Genomic DNA, 21,752 nt, shown 5'->3' with positions numbered 1-21,752 from the left:
GAAAGGCAAAGAGCCAGATACTCAAGATTTGCCAGTGATATTGAAATGATTACAATGAAAAATTCAACTCTTATTGTAGTAATGTTTAGTTAAAAATAACAAAGATTTGTTTTTCTAGTTACTTTGGCTTTATTTTAATTTTTGCATGAGATAGTCCATTTTAATATTGTGCTTTCACTTTGACTAATGTTCATTACAAATTAATTTTATTAGAATTCTGAACTATATTATATTCAAGAAATTTGTGAAAATTGCTGTTTTGATACAGACAAATTATCTGAAGGATGAAACTTTTTTGTGTATGTGTATCTTTTTGTCTTTTGAGGGCTGCACCCATGGCATACAGAGGTTCCCGGGCTAGGGGTCTAATCGGAGCTGCTGCTGCCGGCCTACGCCAGAGCCACAGCAATACCAGATCAGAGCCACATCTGCTACAGCTTATGGCAGTGTTGGATCCTTAACCCACTGAGCAAGGCCAGGGATCAAACCCACAACGTCACCGTTCCCAGTTGGATTCATTTCCAGTGCGCCACATGAACTCCTACGTTCCATTACTTTAAAGAAAAGAAATATTGCTGTGGACAGCATCTGAACTAGTCAAAAGCCTGCCAAAGAAAATCCTGATGTAGTTTTCTCAGAGCTTGATAGAACATAGCCAAAAATTTTCAAATTGATATCTTCCTAGTAGTGGGCTTTGTTTTTTTTTTTTTTAAATAAAACATAGTATATATATTTTGTATGTTTTAAGTCTTCAAGTTTTGTCAACATACTTAACAAATAAATTTTTTAAATTCTAGCTAACAGCCCAGAATACCAGTTCTATTGTTAATAATTGCTTTTTTAAACAGGACAGACCATTTGTATGCCTTCTTCATTCAGTGGAGTCCAGAAATATATGCAGAAGATACTGGTGAATGTTCCAGAGAACCTGGATTTATAGTAGTAAAAAAGATTGAAGAATCTGAAATAAGTGAGGATTCTACTAATGAGGCAGCAGCTAGAGAATGGGAGGTAAGGAGAAAAATGTGAAGATTACATATGTCTTTTTGCTTTGTGCAAATTCGTAGTTTTATAGTAGTGCAGGCAAAGTACATGTGATCTTTGTATGAAAGAATAATTTTTTAAAGGTTCACTTTCCATGTATATTTATTGATTAAATCTGATTAGTAACTTGGCTTATTAATACCTGTCATTTTCTTTTGCTTTAAAATACTAAAGAAGCAACTTATGAGCAATAAAATACTTATTATTGAGTGCATTTTAGAGTAATATTAATTACCATTATACTAATTTTCATAAAATTAGTATATGTTATTTCAGATCTGATTCATTTTGATGTTGTCTCCTGCATGTAGTAAAGTCTAGCAGTTATTTAACACATTCATGCAAAGTTAACACCCCTTTCTAAGTTCATACCTAAGCATTATCTTGACATCAGTTTAGCAATAATGCTAGGGAAATAAGCTGATGCTAAATTTATAATTAGTGAAAATTTTATGTGCTCAAAATTTACCAAGCATGTCTAAATGGTCAAATTAACACTAATCAACTCTTTGTAACCCCTCTTAGACCCATCTTTTATTATTACATATCATATCCTGTTTTTACATGTTTTGTCTTGTGTGATTTTACACCTGTCTGGTTTCTCTCTTGTTATGGTTGCCTGGATTGATCTCTTCTTCATGCATTAGAAAATACAGAGCAGATGCTAAAATGTGATAATAAACTGAATCAAATTTTGTTATCCATTTGGCGTTAATGTTTGTGGTTGTTAATGTGATATGAATGTATTGTATGTACTTAACATGTATAATGATTGAAGGTATACATGGCATGTCTCTTGTTTAAAATGCAAGCCTGATTTTGTATGTGCCTAAGTTCATTTTGTGTAGTATATACAACATCAATTTCTACTGGAACTATGGTATAATGGAGGAAGAGTTAACGTATATTGAACATTTAAGTTACTTTAATACTTAAACCAACATTATTCATCTTCTTATCAGCATTATTCACAGTAGTCACAAACAGGAAGCAACCTGAATGCCTATCAGAAAGAGATAAATAAATTTTAGAATATTTATAAAATTCCAAATAATATAGCAATAAAAAAAATCTACTGGTACCAAAAACAACATAAATGAGTCTCATAGATAATAGTTTATTAAAAGAAGCCAAGTCTGACATAAGACTGTCTACTGTATAGTTCCATTTACATAAAGTTCAAATAGGCAAAAATAGTCAAAAATCCATCAGAGTATCTATTTCTGGGAGTTTAGGGGTTGGCTAGGGGCAGGAAAGAACTTTATAGAGTACTGGAGATGTTCCTTATTTTATTCTGCTTGGTGGTTTTCATGGGTGTTGACATATATAAAATAATCCCTATGTATTTAAAATAGCTTTAGGCTTTTAAAATAGCCCAGTGATAAAGAATGTATTCCTCTGCTAAGGTAATAACAATCAAAGATAGAGTGGGGAGGGACAAAATAAAGTTTTTTTTAAAAGGTATTACCTAGCTAATAAAACAGGATTTAATGACAATAGCACATCAGTGAAGTTTCTAACTTGGGTGACAAGGTGGATGGCAGTATATTCACAAGTAAGGGAATTAGGAATTTTTTCTCCTTCGGGATTAAAACATTTAACTTTGTAAATAATAGATTTTTATTATCATTATTTTTTGAATATTGACTATTTTGCTTCAAAGGAACTGTCTCTGTTGTTGTGGAAGACTACAGGTTATAATTTCTAAAGAAAAAAGTCCCCTCACCTGTTTTCAACTAGAATTGATTCAAATAAAAAGAAGAGGGAAAATTTTAAAAATTTAATTTTAGAAACTTTTTGCTGCGTTGTCTAGAAGCATTTTGCTGCACTGTCCAGTATAGTAGACACTGGCGATGTGCAGCTACTGAGTACTTGAAATGTGGCTAATGCAACAAAGGAAATTTTAATTTCATTTAATTTTAAGTAATTTAAATTTGAAAACTGGATGACTTTTAAATATGTTTGGAACAACTTGGATGTATGAATCTACTTTTTCAACTATAAATTTCATGAAGTCTAAATATGATCTAAATAAATATAAATCAAAATAAGATCAAGTATTTCCTATACAAATTTGGTGTCTGAATTGAGATGTGCTGTGATTAAATATATGAATTCCTATAGCTAAAATAACCACTAGTTACTTGTAGCTGTTGACCACTTGAAATGAAATGTGACTAGTCCTAATAGAGATAATACATAAATATTAAGTATATACTGGATTTTAAAGATTTAGAACTGAAACAAAAAATGTAAGATCTCATTAATTTTTTAAATTATTTTCTATTGAAGTATAAACTGATTTATAGTGTTTTAGTTTCAGATGTGTAGCACAGTAACTCCTATATATGTATACATATATATTTTTCAGGTTCTTTTCCATTATAGATTATTACAAGATATTGAATATAATTCCCAAAATAAATTGGCTAACATGAAATTTATGTTTTGGGGTAACTTTTGCATGTGATAAACTTAACTCCTCAGTTAGCTCTGTTTCCTTCTTGTCCTGCTCCCTCTCTGAGTGCCATGAGAACAGGGTTTTATGGGTTTCACTCACTATTGTATCCCCAGAGCTAAGAACAATACTGGCATATAATTTATCCTTAATAGTTATAAGCATTAATGAATAAATTTGGAAAACGATTAAATAGTAAAACTTATACTTATTAAAAATAGATCTGTATCCTCAAATAAGTTCTTGTGTCAGTTGTAAATATTTTGTCATAAAATCATAGACTCTAGAAGTTGGAATTAACTGACAATTTAGCCTCTTATTTTACATTTTACTGTACTCTTGGTTCTGCTTTAACATACTCAGTAAGAGGGAGTTTATTACCTCAAAGGACATTACTTTTCAGTTTAGGACAGTTCTGTTAGAAAGTTCTTCCTCTCAATGAGTTTAAAGAAACATATCTTTGTAAATTTAATACATTTGTCTTTGTTCTTCCTTCCAGTGCACATTAGTAGCAACAGAGTTTTCCTATATACTATGAAAATTGGAAATATTAATTTCCTTTTTAATCCTCTTCCAGGATTATTTTCCCTGGCACATATACTGTTTGACTTTAATAACTCTTCTTTGATCCTACATTATCCTAACCATTACCCTAAAAGTGTTCATTAACAATGACACCCCAAATTACTTAAGTGTGAACTTTGGGTAGCAAGGAAAATTCTATAATATTTGAAACAATTTCAGTCCCCAAATGTACAAATTGAAAGTCACTTCTACTGTAGATAATTAGAAAATACTGGAATTTAAGCATTAGAAATGATGAGAAAAGGAAAGAAGTAGAGCAGTCTTTGGATTTGTACAGTAAATTCTGAGAGAGTTGAGAGCTGCAGAAAAAGTGAAAAGTTAGCTACATTTTAAGATTGTAAGGAGTAAGAACTCCTTAGGTTACATCAGAACTAAGATTCCTGAATATTGGGAGAAAGAACCTGAGAAACACTATGCATGTAACTTAAGTTGTGTAATAGATTGATACTATTTAATATGTATTCTTTATTCTAGTTTAGTCATTAGTCAGTATAAATATAGTTAGCATAAAACATCAGCTTACCTCAACATTGTTGCTTTTTTAACCATCCTGTCTTGAGTTTCTTAATTATGAAATCTTCTCCTGTTGGTAGCTTAATAACCCTACCTTGCAACTGAGGAGGAGCTACTTATTATAGAATCTTCTCTGGTTTCTCTCGGTATCCAGTGCAAGAAGTCAGTAGAGTATGTGATGTGTAGTGAAGATAATGTTTTATGAGCCTTTGCCGTTTTGTAAGAAATATCACTTGCCTTTTGATGGGGATTATTTTTATGGATTTTCACTGAAAAGGAAAATGCACTAATGTCATTTCAACAGTGTCAGGAAGGTCCTGAGGTAAAGGTTGGGAAAGATGCATATTGACCCCTACAGTTTGCTAATGATAGTGCTTTGATATAATTAATACATAAATACAGAGATTAATCACATAAGAAATTTGCATGTACCAATCACCCTTAGTTCATGTTTCTTCAAATATGATAAAAATGTTTAAAATACACCCAATATGGATATATTTGTATGGTTTGCTGTTTGAATCAATATCCAACTAAGGTTTAAATGTTTTGGTTAGTTTAAGTGTCTCTTAACTCTCTGAAGATGTGGGTTCTCTCTCCCTGTCTTTGCATTTTTTCCCCTCATAATTTTAGTTTCTAAGAAACCAGATTTTTCTTATAGAATGTCCCAGTCTGGATTTTGCTTATCACATCTCTGCAGTATTGTTAACATGTTCTTCTGCCTTGAATTTCCTAGGAACTGATAGGTCTAGAGCAACCCATTTAATCATAGGCTATCATCTTTGTTTGCTTTTTAGGGCCACATCCATGACATATGGAAGTTCCCAGGCTAGGGGTTGAATTGGAGCTGCAGCCGCTGCTTACCCAGAACAACATTAATGCCAGATCAGAGCCACATCCACAACCTACACCACAGCTCACAGCAGAGCCAGATCTGTAACTCACTGAGCAAGGCCAGAGATCAGACCTGCATCCTTGTGAATACTAGTCACGTTCAGTACGGCTGAGCTACAGTGGGAACTCCTTATCATCTCTTTTACAGATAATTTCTCTAAGCTTGTTTTTTATTTAGCTAAAATCCTTAGCTAAATTAATTAACTTTAAGTAATCTGTAATTCAATCTGTACTATTTTTACCATACCAAGTTCTCAGCCTTGGCAGAACCTTTGAAACATCTAGGGGAGCTTTCAAAAATCTTACTAGTAGAGTCACCTCAGACCAGTTAAATCAGAACCCCTGGAGTGGGACCTACTTATCAGTGTTCTTCTTCTTCTTTTTTAATCTATTTTATTTTCCATTATTTTCTCTCTTTTTTTGGATTTAAAGATCTTTTTTTTAATTTTTTCCATTATGGTTGATTTACAGTGTTCTGTCAATTCTTTTTCTCACATTATCCTCCATCATGTTCCATCACAAGTGACTAGATATAGTTCCCTCTGTTATACAGCAGGATTTCATTGCTTATCCACGCCAAATGCAATAGTTTGCATCTATTAACCCCAGACTCCCAGTCCATCCTGCTCCCTCCCCCTCAGTCTTCTTTCAAAGCTTCTCAGGTGATTACATTGTTCAGTATAGTGGAAAAAATACTATGTTGCCCCAAGTCACCACTTGGGGTGCTGTGTTAAGTATATACAATGCTAAGACTAAAAGATTCTTTCAATCTATATTGATCATAATATAGTTTAATTTTCAAGTGTCTGTCATCCAAGTTACAACGTATAAAATATTTTTCAAAAATTCCCCTTATTTTGGTATAGCACCTGTATACCAAAAACATAAATTTGGTTCATTGTGGAGATAGATATTTTTGATTTTATGCCTTGATTTTTACAAAGATTTCTTATCAGTAGCAACCATTCTGACACCATTACTTCAGGCATAGTTCCCTTACATACCAAAGGACTCCTATCATGTGTTCTCAGAGACAGTACAGAGAGAAGGAAATCAAGAAACATACCAGGCCATCCATAATTTTTTGTTGTTGATCTTTGTCTCTTGAACTTGTCTATGAAATGTGCTTTCAAATTTGATGTACTTGGTAACTACCCAAGAGTCCAGTGGTATAGTCTCTAGGAGTGCCTACTACAATAAGCCTGAATATCTTTCAAGCTTGTTTTATTTTTAAGATTCATGTGAATTTTACATTCATCTTCTTAATCTATCTGATGTATATAAAAAGAGCTTTTAAAATTCCTTATCATGAAGTAAAATTGATGCTACAGTAATACAGATACAGATCAGTTTTATCCCGTCACCAGGTGTGATGGCACATAACTGCACCCCTCAGGCTTTATCACCCTCAACCCTAAGTACCAGCTCCAAGAAGGTCTCTACTAGAATCCTCTGAAAGTTTTACGTTTCAGCTTGTCACATGTGTTGATTCTGTCATTCTTGCTGCTTAATGACAACAGGCCTCAAAAGTAGAGATTTTGAAGCTAAAATTGCTTGTTTTATCACTTGCTTTGGGTTGATTTTCACTCCTTTTGGGATAAGAGCTAGCAGGAAAAGTTGTCCTTTTTTTTTTTTTTTTCATTTAAAAGTTAATTTTGTACCACTTGTAGTTGAACATCTCTCATACTGCAGACTTACTAAAAACGTCCAGTAGTCAAAACACCTAAGAAAATAACTTTATGAAATTAGCTTTAATTGATTTATTTAGAATTTTACCTCTCAGGTTTGTGCTTATTGATTAAATTTTAAGATGAGTTTACTGCAATTATATGGCAATAGATTATAAAACATATTAGAGGTTTTCATTTTTGAAAGTAATGATGTTAGAAAAAAATTACTCTGGTTTACTCCTCACATCTCATACTTGCCAAAGTATTGGTAAAAATATGTTTCATTCAGTTTTTGGTTTCTGGGACAACTTTTCCATTTTTAGGTGCTTGACATTACTCACCTTTTCTCAAACAGAGCCCTCTTTCATTTAAGTGAAAGTATAAATGTAAATATGTTGGCTACTTATTAAATAAGCCTTTACAGAGGTTTTGTGATTATTCCAAATATTTTAGAATCTGCTTTCTGGCTTAGATAATTTTGTAAATTATTTATAGGATTTTCCCATTTTGACATTAATTTTGGTATTCTTTTAATTACATGCATTTGAAATATTTAACCTAATCTTAGCATTTTAGGCTATAAAGTTTATCATATTATGTCCTTATTGGTTTGTTTTTCTGGGAGAATGCAGAAAACCAGTTCTGTTCTGGTTCTGTTTTCTTAATTGCCATTAATTAGAGTTATTGCCATGATTATTCGGTTCCTCAGAGAAGACTTTTAGCAGTTTGGTATTGCTGCAACTTGTAAGAAGCCCTGGTATCAGGAGGCTTCAATTGTTTGGCTAATGTTTTACCTCTTAAGTTGCCAGATAATGAGTATTCTGGTGTTCATTTTATTAAACATATGGGTCTTTTTTTAAAAATTAAAGGACAAGTAATGCCAAAATTAAAATTGAGTCAATATATAAAGCAAAACAATTCCTGATCTCTTCTCAGCCTAGCGAGCAAAATCCATACAGATTTGATTTTGTTCAAAATGAAAGTGGTCTCTATCTCTAAGTCACTAAACAGGGGTCGCATTTCTCAGATAAAGGCAGTTAAAGAAGACTATAGTTTTCTTTATATATTGATCAAATCACATAGGATTACAAATCAGAACTCCAAAAGAAATTCAATAAATCTGAAAAAATTATAGATCAAAAGAATTAAAAACAATTAGAATTTGAATACAAATTGTCTTACATAATATTTCTATATTGAGTATTTTTAAACCTCTTTTTTGAATTGTGATTGATACACAAAAAGATGTACATATTTAGTATATACAACTTGATGAGTTTGGAGACAAGTATAAATCCATGAAATGATCACCAAAATCTATGCCATTAACATTATCCCCAAAAGTTTCTTCTCACTCTCTTTATTATTATTTGTAATAAGAACACATAACATAAGATTTGCTTTCTTAGCAAATTTTCAAGTGTACAGTGAGGTATTATCATAGATACGTGCTATAGAGTTGATCTCTAGTTCTAGACTGTTATGTTGTTTTATTATTAGCATTTAGCACCCAGGAATCATTATGGTCAGTTTTGACTATTACTAATGTTAATTAAAGATTTTCTTTAATCTCAGGAAAGTTTTGAACTTTGAAAGCTTTGCTTTCCCTGTTAATATTCTTCCTTACTTACTAGTCACAAGTTATGGACTGTAAAATTTCCATTAAACTACAAAAATATGGAATTTGTTTTGTGAAAAGGGATGAGTGAATGACAGACTTATGATTTTAAATGTTAAAATATTAATTTAAATATTGAATGGTATAAATAATGTATTTTCGTTTCAACTGGATCACTCTGAACTTAGAGGAAATCAGATGTAATTCAGTAATTTCAGCTATGATAAACAAAGTAAAGGAAGAAACATTATGTTGGTTACGTGAATTATGAGAACAGATTATGTTCAGCCTTTAAACTGCTTATATTTTTAAAGGTGCTTCATTTTATAGTCTGTCATTTTACATTTTTAATGCTAAGTTGACATCCACTTCAAGCTCTGGGATGTCCAGACAGATTTAAATGACCTAATATTATGTTTTCTAAACACTATGAAGAAAGAAATGGCAAGAAGGAGATTTACTGAGCTCATTTTTTATGTCTGCCAGTGGGTGTTGTGTTTGTTAATTAGGAAGCATTTGGCTTTAAAGAAACAGAAGATCACACTTTAATAGCCTAGACCAGTTGATTTTTGTTTTTCACTTGAGGTATAAATGATACAACATTAGTTTCTGGTATATAACATTATGATTCAATATGTGTGTATATTGTGAAATGATCCCCACAGTAAGTCTAGTTACTATTCATCACCAAAAATAGTTAAGTAAAATTTTTTGTGATAGGAACTTTTAAGATTTACTCTCTTAGCAACTTTTAAATATGTTTACAGTATTACTATAGACACCATGTTTACAGTATTACTATAGTATGTTACTTATTTTATAGCTGGAGATTTGTACCTTTAACTCCTTTCACTCATTTTGCCTACCCCACTACCCCACCTCTGGCAATCACCAGTCTGTTCTCTGTATCTGTGAGCTTGTTTTTTTTGTTGTTGTTGTATATTCCACATATAAATGAGGTCATATAGTGTTTATTTTTCTCTGTCTGACTTATTTCACTTAGCTGATGCACTCAGGGTCCATCCGTGTTGTCTCAAATGGCAAGGTTTCATTCCTTTTTATGGCTGAGTAGTATTCCACTATGTATCTATACCACTTCTTTTGTATCCATTCGTCCATTGATAGACACTTAGATGGTTTCCATATCTGGGCTGTTGTAAATAATGTTGCTCTGAACATGGTGGTGCATACATCTTTTCAAATTAGTGTTTCATTCTTCAGATATATACCCAGAATCATTTGGTAGTTCTGTTTTTAATTTTTTGAGGATCCTCCATACTGTTTGTCAAAGTATCTGTACCAATTTATAATTCTACCAGTAGTGCACAAGAGTTCCCTTTTCTCCATAATCTTGCCACTGCTTATTGTTATCTTATCTTTTTGACAATAGCCATTCTAACCAGTATTAAGAGATATCTCATTATAGTTTTTTCATTTTTCAGAGTATGGTTCCCGGGCTAGCAGCAGCAGCAGTAGTCTCTAGGAATTTGTTTTAAAAGTACATTCTTAGGCTCCATTCCAGTCTGCCTATTAGAAACTGGTTTTGGAGCCCAGCATTCTGTTTTAACAAATGTTCCAAGTGATTATGATGTAGGCTAAAATTTGAAAGCACTTGTTTGGATCTTTAAGAATCCATCCTGTGCTAGTCATGGAGCCAGCCTTTTCAGAAACTCATGGCTGAAAAGATACCTTAGCAAAATCAAAGCTGTATTAGGAAGAAGGTGTGGGGTTGTATGCTGAGTGAGACAACCAGAAAAATAGGCTGTCCTGTGCATGGTGCATGTGTGTGTGTGTGTGTATTTTTTAAAATCTCATTTAAACTGCATTTTGGTCCTCATATAATATTTTAAATCTAGAAAATTGGACTGAAAGTAATGATAGATTTTCAAAATGGCACCCCACTGCCACCAAATTATTTAATGTTGTTGATCTGTGCAGGGGGAAGTGCAGGCATGGGGGGAGTGGTGACCACAGTTCACTCTATATATAATAGGACTCTATTGTAAAGCTGGTGTGGAGATGGTTTCAGTGTCCCTATGAGGGACCGTCGAAGAGAGATCTTAGGGTAAGTATGGTGGAGCTGGCTGGGGAGATATGGAGGGGTGATTGGTGTGTGTGTGGCAGGGTGGATATTCATTAGGGGTGTGCTGTGCATGCATATGCTGGAATGTAGATGAAGGAGATTGGGGATGTAGGGGTGGTGCAGTGTTGTGTGAACTAGAAAGGTGGTTGTGTTTCTGTGAGGGGTGGCATTGTCTGCACAGCTTTATGTGTACACACAGCAAGGTAAAGGGGGAGGAGCAGGTTTAGCTTAAAATAGAAGAAACTGTTATTGTGGCATTGGTATTCTAGTTTAAATGGAGGTAATCTAGGTAGTTTTTGCTTACAGTCATAATAAATAATATTTAATCTTAAAAAGTCACTTCTTAGGTTTTATTCAGGATACCCTGGTTAGTGACATATATACACAGGCATAGTAAATATAAATACTCTTTCAAGAAATTAGATGTTAAGAAAATGCAGTTTAAAAAAGAACTGTGGGAGTTCCCACTACAGTGCAGTGGGTTGAGCATTCTACTGCAGCAGCTCAGGCCACTGCAGAGGCCTGAGGTTTGATCCTGAGGCAAAAGTTCCATCTGGCCAGGCGTAGTGGGTTGAACGGTCTGGGGTTGCTACAGCTGCAGCGTAGGTCCAGAAATGGACTGTGTAATAAAGGAGTTTTCAAGTCACCAAATATTTGTATAGGATTTATTTGTAGTAGATTTGCTTCATTTTTACATAGTCATTCTGTAAAATTTGTGGGTTGAATGGTCCTCAACTGACGTCTTATTGATTAAAAATACAAATAAGATGAAATATTATAGGACTGTTAGATATAAACAAAGAACATGATTTTAAGCCTGTATAGGCAAACAATAAAATGTTAATTGAAATTATTATTCGTGTTCTTTGGGAGGGACTCTGAAAACTCTACTGATTACTTTTTTATGGCTTAGTTATTTTTAGTATATTTCTTAATGTACTGTGAAACGCATGCTCTGTATCTTTAAACTTTTGAGCCCTTTCTTTGCACATTTGGGTACAGTGCAACCAAACTTAAACATGGGAAACCCTCTCTTCCCTCCTCAGCTTTACAGTCTCCACTCAGGACTGTCTTTGCAGTGGATACTACTTAGTGATTAGTTCTCGGTCTTGTCAATCAAATCTTTGTCTCTAGCAGACTGTTTTGTCACTGTAGAATGGCTCTTATGCTGAAAATTTATCTTTGACAGAGGAAGAATGCTTTTTAAAACAGTTCCTAGGAGATCTGATGTAACTTAATTTGCCCTGGAAAGGAAATGTCTCGTTTCTGGTATGGGAAAAAAGGGAGAAGGCATCAGCCAATTAATCAAAAATATACTCTGGTAAATCTTAATGATTTTAGTTTCTGTATTTACTAGTCTTTTTATGGTGACATTCTGCAGAATTATACAATTTATGAAAGTTTAAGCATAGAATACGAAACTGTATGATTGTTAAAAAAAAAAAGTATCTTTAAGTTATTTCTGCTAATTCTAAGTATCTTCAAAAAGGAAATGAATAAGGGACTGCAATTTTGGCTTGTTGAAAGTGTTTTTGGTTTTCCTGTTCTACCTCAACAGGAAGTTTTCAGATCTTTAGTGCTCCTTAATTTTTAATTTAACTTTGTAGGAAAATAATCAGAATTTTTGTTTTGCCTGAGTGAATTAATTTAATTTTTATTGACTGGATCCCAAACTAAATACATTTGTAATTGTATATTAAGACTATTGTTTTGACAGTCTGAGACAAGCCTTTATTAAGCTATCCAAAAAGTTTCAAGCATTGCTACCTAATACAAAATTTAAGTGATATTGTAGTAAACAAAAATCTTAGTCAATCTTACTATTTTAAGAATCCTAGATATTTTTTGTTATAAGTACATACGCACTATTTGTTAGAAAAGGTATTGCCAGTTCTTATTTCTGTGGTAATTTAGGACTGTTATCTTGTGTTATGAATATTAATTTTATTTTTGCTGTAATTATAGGTGATTTAAATAAGCCTAGATGTATACTTAGAACCAAGAGTGACTTTGGAGGATGCCTCAAAAGCAGCTTGCCACCCTTACATGTTAAACAAGTAAAAATATCAAAATGATTTTCATGGGTATTGTTTAATTTGACTTGAGAGTACTTCTTATGTCTTTTTATTTTTAAGTTGATTTCAAATTTTTTCAGGGGTTTAGGCATCTGAAATGATTGGATTTGTTAAAATTCTGATCAGATTATCAGATTAGCCAATTAATAACAGCTTTTTTTTTAAACCAAAAACAGTGATGTTATACATGTATTTTTTGATTTGCTGTTTGAATAAGAATTTGATTCATTTAATACTGTAGTATTAATAGTTTAATTTATTACAAATACAGATAAAATGTGGATTTTTAAATTTTATAGATCATTATAATGTACATCACACAGTACACTCACCAGTTCCTTTTCAACTTTATAGGAAGCTGTTATGTGATTTTGTCAGATATGAGACCATTACTTCTCACTGGTCTTCAGCTCTGCTCATATATAGAGTTTATTTATATTATTTCATTTAACCTTCACAATAACCTTGCAAAGTGAGTAGTATTGCTTCCCATTTTAAAGATGAGAAAGCTCACATGTAGTGATTACTGAACTAAGCTGTCATGGAGCACCTGGACAACTTGACCCTAGCATATTCATTACCTCACCTAGGATGCCTTTGAGAGTTTTATAAAATGATACAATGTGCTTTGGTGTGTAGACAAGCTCAGATCCTGGTTTTCTAGCTGTTTTCCTTACTTTTGAGTGGAAGTCCTAGGAGCTGTAGGGTAGGAGAAAGGCTTAAGAAAGTAAAGATGAAAATGATAGCAACTCTTTTACTTTTTTTGTAGATTGAAATTTCCTATAAAATTCTGCTGGAAAAGGGGCTTCCACTTTAAAATAGAAAATAGAAAATAATCCTTCTATGAGAATAACAAATATTTTAGAACAAATAAAATTTCTCACTTTTGGACTTCATATTTTGTAGCTTTTTACAGTTCTTTATAACTTTATTCAGCTGATAAGTAGAATGCTATCTATAGACTTAAGTAATAAAGGTCTTATAACTAGTACTGTACTGATCTGACTGTATGTTTATGTAAACCTGGACAGTTTTCTAAATGTTCAATGTCATGTCAGACTTTACCTCACAGTAACTGTGTGTTAACCAGAGATAGATTATTTTCATTTTATAAATGAATTATATTAAGGGTTAAAGACATTAACTAATAATAGGTAGAATATTCTCTAAAATACATGAAATGAAGTTAAACTTTTCCTAGTTAGCTTGAGTGAAAACCGTATTGATCAAAGATGCCTAACTTTTCCTTACATGTTTTTTATTGAGGTATAGTTGATTTACAATATTATATTAGTTTTAAGTGTACAACATAGTGATTCAAATTTTTATAGATTATAATCCATTTATAATTATTATAAAATGTTGTCTGTCTTCCCCATACTGTACAGTATATCCCTGTAGCCTCTATATTTTATGCATAGTACTTTCTGCCTCCTAAACCCCTTTCCCTGTATTGACCCACAAGTCACCCTCTCCCCACTTATAACCTTTTGTTATCTATATCTCTGAATCTGTTTCTTTTTGTTATATTCAGTACTTTGTTTTATGTTTTTAGATTCCACATGTTTTATGTTTTTAGATTCCACATGTAAATGATAACAGTAATTGTCTTTTTCTGTCTGACTTACATCACTAAGCATAATACCCTTGAGTTTCACCCATATTGTTGCCAATGAAAAATTTTCTACATGTAAGGATAACCTGACCCCCTTGCTGTACAGTGGGAAAAAAAAAAAAATCCATACACAGCCACCTACGATATTTTAATTTAAAAATTGTACCCAAGTCCTTTGGAAATATAATTTGCATGAAAGCCCCCCCCAAAAAAATTTTTTTCTTTTTTATGGCTGAGTAATATTCCATTTCATATGTGTATATACCACATCCTTATGCATTCGTCTGTTAATGAACACTTAGGTTACTTCCATACCTTGGCTAATTGTAAATAATTCACTTTGAAAATTGAGGTGTGTGTTTTCTTTTTTTCTTCTTTTTAGGGCCATACCTGTGGCATATGAAGTTCCTGGGCTTGGGGTCAAATTTGAGCTGCAGCTGCCAGCCTATGCCACAGCCACAGCAATGCAGGGTCTGGGCCGCATCTGTGACCTTCACTACAGCTCATGGAAGTTCCCTATCCTAAACCCACTGAGTGAAGCCAGGAATCAAACCCGCATCCTTATGGATGCTAGTTGGGTTCTTAACCCTTTGAGCCATAATGGGAACTCCCATGTGTCTTTTCTTATTAATGTTCCAGGAGTGGGATTGCTAGATAATATGGTAGTTCTATGTTTAATTCTTGGAGGAACCTTTGTACTGTTTTACACAATGGCTCTACCAATTTACATTCCCATCAACAATGTACAAGTGTTCTCTTTTCTCCTCACCAACAATTGTTATTTGTGTTGATGATACTGACACGTGTGAGGTGATAACTCATTGTGGTTTTGATTTGCATTTCCCTGATGATTAGCACTGTTGAGTATCTTTCCGTGTCTGTTGGCCACTTCTGGGTCTTCTATGGAAAAATGTCTATTCTAAACTTCTGCCTGTATTTTAATTGGGTTGTTTGCTTTTTTGATATTGAGTTGATTATGAGTTCTTCATACACTTGGAATATTAACCAATTATCAGTCATATTATTTGTAAATACTTTCTACCATTCATTAGATTGTCTTTCCATTTTGTTCAAGATATACTTTGCTGTGCAAAAGCTTTTAGTTTAGTAAGGTCCTATTTATTTATTTTTGCTTTTGTTTCCTTTGTCTGAGGTGACAGATCCAAAAAAAACTTCCTATGATTTATGTTACATAGTGTTCTGCTTAGTAGTTTTCCTCTAGTAGTTTTATGGTTTCCAGTCTTATATATTTATTTCTTTAATCCACTCTGAGTTTATTTTTGTATATGGTGTGAGAAAATGTCCTAATTTCCCTGTTTTTGTTTTGTTTTGTTTTTGACGTTTCTTGGGCCGCTCCCACGGCATATGGAGGTTCCCAGGCTGGGGGTCTAATCAGAGATACAGCTCCTGGCCTACACCACAGCCACAGCAACGTGGGATCCGAGCCGCGTCTATAACCTACACCATAGCTCACTCACAGCAACACCAGATTCTTAACCCACTGAGCAAGGCCAGAGATCGAACCCGCAACCTCATGGTTCCTAGTCGGATTCGTTAACCACTGCACCACGACAGGAGCTCCCTAATTTCACTGTTTTAAATGTAGCTGTCCACTTTTCCCAGCACTGGTTACTTGATAAAGAGTCTGGCTTTTCGCATTGTACATTCTTGCTTTCTTTGTCATAGATAAATTGAACATAAGCGTAGGGGTTAGTATGTGGACTCTGTGTTCTGTTTCATTGATCTATATGTCTTTTTTTTTGTGCCACAACCATACTGGTTTGATTATTGTAGCTTTTTATTATAATCTGAAGTCAGGGAGCATGATACCTCCAACTCTTTTCTTCTTTCTCAAGATTATTCTGATTATTTGGTGTGTTTTGTATTTCCATACAATTTTTAAGAATATCTAGTTCTGTGAAAACTGCCATTGAAATATTGATAGGAATTGCATTTAATCTGCAGATTGCCTTGGGTAGTATAGTCATTTTAGCAATATTAATTCTTTAAAATCCATGAACACAGTAAGTCTTTGAATTTGTGTCATCTTCAATTTCTTTCATCAGAATCTTACAGTTTTGCAAGTATAGATCTTTTACCTCCTTAGGTACTAGGTTTATTCCTAGATACTTTATACTTTTTGATATGATGGTACAGGGAATTGTTTCCTTAATTTCTCTTTGATAGTTCATTGTTAGTGTATAGAAATGCAGTAGATTTCTGTATATTAATTTCGTATCCTGCAAATTTACCAAATTCATTGATGAGCTCTAGTAGGTTTTGGTGGCATCTTTATGATTTTCTATGTATAGTATCATACCATCTGTAAATAGTAACAGTTTTACTTCTTCTCTTCCCATTTGGATATTTTTTCCCCCTTGTTTAATTGTAGTGGGTAGGAGTTCCAGTACTCTGGGGCATCCTTGTTTTATTTTTGATCTTAAAGGAAATGCTTTCAGTTTTTCATCATTGAGTATGATATTAGCTGTGAGCTTCTCCCATATGACCTTTATTACACTGAGGTCTGTTCCCTCTACACCCCCTTTCTGGAGTGTTTTTATAATAAATGGATGTTGGATTTTTTTTTTTTTTGACTTTTATCTTTTTACAGTTGCATTCGTGGCATATGGAGGTTCCCAGGCTAGGGGTCCAGCTGGAGCTCTAGCTGCCAGCCTACACCACAGCCACAGCAATGTGGGATCTGAGTCACATCTGCAACCTACACCACAGCTCACGGCAGTGCCGGATCCTTAACCCACTGAGCAAGGCCAGGGATTGAACCCGTGTCTTCATGGATGCTAGTTGGGATTGTTAATCACTGAGCCATGACGGGATCTCCAAATGTTGAATTTTAATCAAAAGCTTTTTCTGCTTCTGAGATGATCATTTGGTTTTTATTATTCAGTTTGTTAATATGGTGTATCACAGTGATTGATTTGCAGGTGCTTAACCATTCTTTCATCAACTGGGTTAATTTCCAGTTGCTCATGGTGTATGATACTTTTAATGTTTTGTTGAGGATCTTTGCACCCATGTTTATCAGTGATATTGGCCTGTAATTTTCTTTTTTGTGTGTGACATTGTCTGGTTTTGGTATCTGGGTGATGCTGGCATCCACTTGTGGATGAGGCTGGTCTTGAGGATAGAGCAGGCTTGCTAGTAGGTGGGCCCTGGGCCCAAAGGATTCGGAAGCTGGTGTCCTACCACTGTTGGGTGGAACACTGTCCTGCAGTCTCTGACTACAGACTCTGGAGTCCAAGCTGTAGTTCCTGTGCACTGGTTTCTGGGTACTCTTCTAGGCTTGGACATATATAGGGGCAGCTGTGGGCTCAGGGGTTCTTACGGCAGCCTGTCTGCTATTGGGTGGGGCTGTATCCCTTCACCATTAGTTGCTTGGCCTGAGGCATCCGGTGCTGGTGCCTACATGTTGGTGAGTGGGGCTGGGTTCAGGTGCTAATAAGTGGGAGGATTCCAAGTGGCACTTACCATTATCAGCGTCTCCGTGATAGAACAAACTCCCAGTGTCTTTGTTCCCAAGGTGAGCTCCTCTTTCCTCCTAACTCTCCAGGAGACCTCCAGGATCAGCAGGAGAATCTAATTCAGGCTCCTTTCAAATTACTGCAACCGTCCCTGGTCCCAGAGCATGTAAGATTTTATGTGTGCACTTTAAAAGTGAAGTTCCTATTTCCTACAGCCCTTTGGGTCTCCTGAAAGGAAGCTCCCTGGTCTTCAAAGCCAGACAATTTGAGGCTTGTTTTCCCAGCACAGAACCCTGGGCTTGGGAGCCTGATGTGGGTCTCAGACCCCTTGGGAAGAATTTCTGCAGTTTTATTTATTCTTCTTTTTGTGGTTCACCTACCAGAGGCATGGGTCTTGACTGCACCATGACTACACCCCTCCCACCATCTTCATAATATATTTAGTTGTAAAAGATCTTCCTGCTAGGTTCAAGTCTTTTTCATTGATAGTTCTGTGAATAGTTGTAATTTTGAAATGCTTATGAGAGGAGGTAAGCTCAGCCATCTTGTTGTCTTTGCTTTATTTATTTATTTATTTTGTCTTTTTGCCTTTTCTAGGGCCGCTTCCATGGCATATGGAGTTCCCAGGCTAGGGTTCGAATCGGAGCTGTAGCCACCAGCCTACGCCAGAGCCACAGCAACTCGGGATCCGAGCCGCATCTACAACCTACACCACAGCTCACGGCAATGCCAGATCCTTAACCTACTGAGCAAGGCCAGGGATCGAACCCGCAACCTCATGGTTCCCAGTCTGATTCATTAACAACATGTGCCATGACGGGAACTCCTATCTTTGCTTTATTTTTAAAGGCTATTTTAGAGTTTATTCTGAGAAATAATCTAAACTTTAATCTCTAGTCATTTACTAGAAGCTGTTTATATATTTGATATACCAATATACTATGTTCTGTCTTTTTAGTGTCTGTCAATAAATTGTAATTCAGAGTTCTCTTGTGGCATAGTGGGTTAAGGTTCTGGCATTGTCACTGCAGTGGTTCAGGTGGCTGCTGTGGTACAGATTCGATCCCTCGTCCAGGAACTTCCATAGGCCATGAGCACAGCTAAAAAGAAATATGTAATTCAAGTGAAGGTTATAAACTCATTTTATAATAAGGGTATAAACTTAATCAGATTAAAGTCACAATTTTTTTAAATTTTTAAATTATTAAAGTGTAATAGATTTAGTATTGTGCCCATTTCTGCTGTACAGCAAAGTCACAAATTATTAAATAACGCCACTTTATCAATAATTCAGTAAATTTTATCTTTTTTATTGTTTTTAGGCTCATATATGACAAGGCAAAATTTTTTTTGTATCTCAGGCTTTTATGAAAGATAACATTTGAAATGATTAATTACTTATATCTGTTTAAAAATTACCTCACAGATAGGCTTTTAAGAAGAGCCAGTTTAAATGTCAAACTCCTTTCAATATCCTCGGTTCAATATGCTTATAATACTGATAAAAATAATCACGTTTGCTAACACGGTGTATTTCTTTTTTCTATTTTAATTTCACTTTATTTTTTTATGAAAGTGTAGTTGATTTACAGTGTTCAGCCAATTTCTGTTTTGCAGCACATCATGTACTTCTAACAACATTATATACGTCTAGTCTAGTAACACTATGTATTATTCTGTACACTTTCCGTGAGTTTTGTTTTACTTTTTATGGTCACACCTGTGGCATATGAAAGTTCCCAGGCTAGGAGTCAAATCAGAGCTGCAGCTGCTGGCCTACACCCCAGCCAGAGCAACATGGGATCCAAGCTATGCATGTGACCTACACCACACACATGGCAACTCCAGATCCATAAGCCACCGAGTGAGACCAGAGATCAAACCCACATCCTCATGGATACTAGTTGGGTTCATTACCACTGAGTCACAACAGGAACTCCATGTGCCCTGAAATTCTTTACTGTACTTGTTCTCAAAATCTTCAGAATAAAACTAGGAGAAGAGAATTAACATTTATTTTAGTTTCTACTTTATATATATCTTACACATATTTATTCCTCATAAAGTGCCTAAGGTATAATTACTGTTTTTATTGGAAAGACCAGAAATTGAGGAACTAAGTGCTGTTGCTCAAATTCATAAAATTAATACAATCAGCATTCCTTATCTGCCAGTTCTGCATTTGATGGTTCTGCATATGCAGATTCAGCCAATTACAGATTAAAAATATTTTGGGGAAAAAAATTCCAGAGAGTTTCAAAAAGCAAAACTTGAATTTACCACCTGCTAGCAAGTATTTACATAGCATTTACATTGTATTTATAACTAGTTACAAAGAATTTACATCATACTAGATAGTATAAGTAATCTATTGATGATTAAAGTATATGAAAAGATGTGCATAGATTATATGCATTACTGTGCCATTTTCTGTAAGGAACTTGAGTATCTATGGATTTTGATATCTGTGAAGGTTTCTAGAATCAATCCCTCAGGCATATGGAGGAATAGCTGTTAATCAGGGAGTTCTTCCGTGGCTCAGCATGTCACTGCTGTGGCTTGGGTTACTGCTGTGGTGCGGGTTCTATGCCTGGCCCAGGAACTTCTGAATGCCATGCGTGTTGTCAAAAAACCCCCCAAAACAGAATCAGAATTAAGACAGAGGTCTACCGCTAAACCCAGGATTCTTTAGGCTATATTGTGTTGCTTACTAATAGTACATATTCATGGGAAATTTTTTAACTAGGGTTTATATATGCCTTATTATATAAAACAGCTGCTTTCTGGTCACAATATAATTGAAAAGAGGATATGTACGCATGTGTTCAGTATATAATACTTTTTATTTATTTGACTTAGTAGTGAAAAGCATATTTATTACATATATAAATTATGAGATATCATGGTAAAATGAATATCTGTGATCCTACCACTCAACTTAAGAACTAGAATATTCAAGTAAAAGTGCATCATCCTATGTGGTTTCGTTTGTTCGTTTGTTTGTTTTTGTCTTTTTGCCTTTTCTAGGGCCGCTCCTGCAACATATGGAGAGTCCCAGGCTGACATTTAATATTCTAATCGGAGCCGTAGCCACCAGCCTATGCCAGAGCCATAGCAACACAGGATCCAAGCCATGTCTGCGACCTACACCACAAGTCAGGGCAACACCGGATCCTCAACCCACCGAGCAAGGCCAGGAATTGAACCAGCAGCCTCATGGTTCCTAGTCGGATACCTTAACCACTGAGTCACGACAGGAACTCCCTATGTATTCTTTCTTTATCTCATCTCATGTCACCTCCAAATTGGTAACTACCTCCCTGAATTTAGTATTTACAATTCCCCAGCTTTTCTTTAAAAATATACATAGGAGTTCCCGTCGTGGCGCAGTGGTTAACAAATCCGACTAGGAACCATGAGGTTGCGGGTTCGGTCCCTGCCCTTGCTCAGTGGGTTAACGATCCGGTGTTGCCGTGAGCTGTAGTGTAGGTTGCAGATGCGGCTCGGATCCGGTGTTGCTGTGGCTCTGACGAAGGCTGGCGGCTACAACTCTGATTCAACCCCTAGCCTGGGAACCTCCATATGCCGCAGGAGTGGCCCAAAGAAATAGCAAAAGACAAAAAAAATAAAATAAAAAAATAAATATATATATGTATACATATATATATCATTTTTGGAGCAATTTTAGGTTTACAGAAAAATTAAATGGAAAGTACAG

At 34.8% G+C, this 21,752-nt stretch overlaps 1 protein-coding gene across 15 annotated transcripts in view; it reads left to right on the top strand.

The window, feature by feature from the left end:
- Nucleotides 1–21,752, top strand: part of OXR1 (oxidation resistance 1) — a 519,109-nt gene that overhangs the window by 477,989 nt on the left and 19,368 nt on the right. For 13 of the 15 annotated variants that reach the window (XM_013996553.2, XM_013996555.2, XM_021090590.1 and 10 more), the window contains one exon: nt 849–1,011. In XM_013996553.2, coding sequence (XP_013852007.1) covers nt 849–1,011 — 163 coding nt within the window. Of the gene's footprint in view, nt 1–848; nt 1,012–10,279; nt 12,187–21,752 lie in introns of those variants that run through there. The other 2 variants (XM_003481363.4, XM_003481364.4) reach the window with 2 other exon arrangements.

Source organism: Sus scrofa, chromosome 4 (assembly GCF_000003025.6).
Source record: "Sus scrofa isolate TJ Tabasco breed Duroc chromosome 4, Sscrofa11.1, whole genome shotgun sequence".
Lineage (NCBI taxonomy): Eukaryota > Metazoa > Chordata > Mammalia > Artiodactyla > Suidae > Sus > Sus scrofa.
The sequence above is the reverse complement of the archived record's forward strand: the minus strand, read 5'-3'. Positions and strand labels throughout refer to the sequence as shown.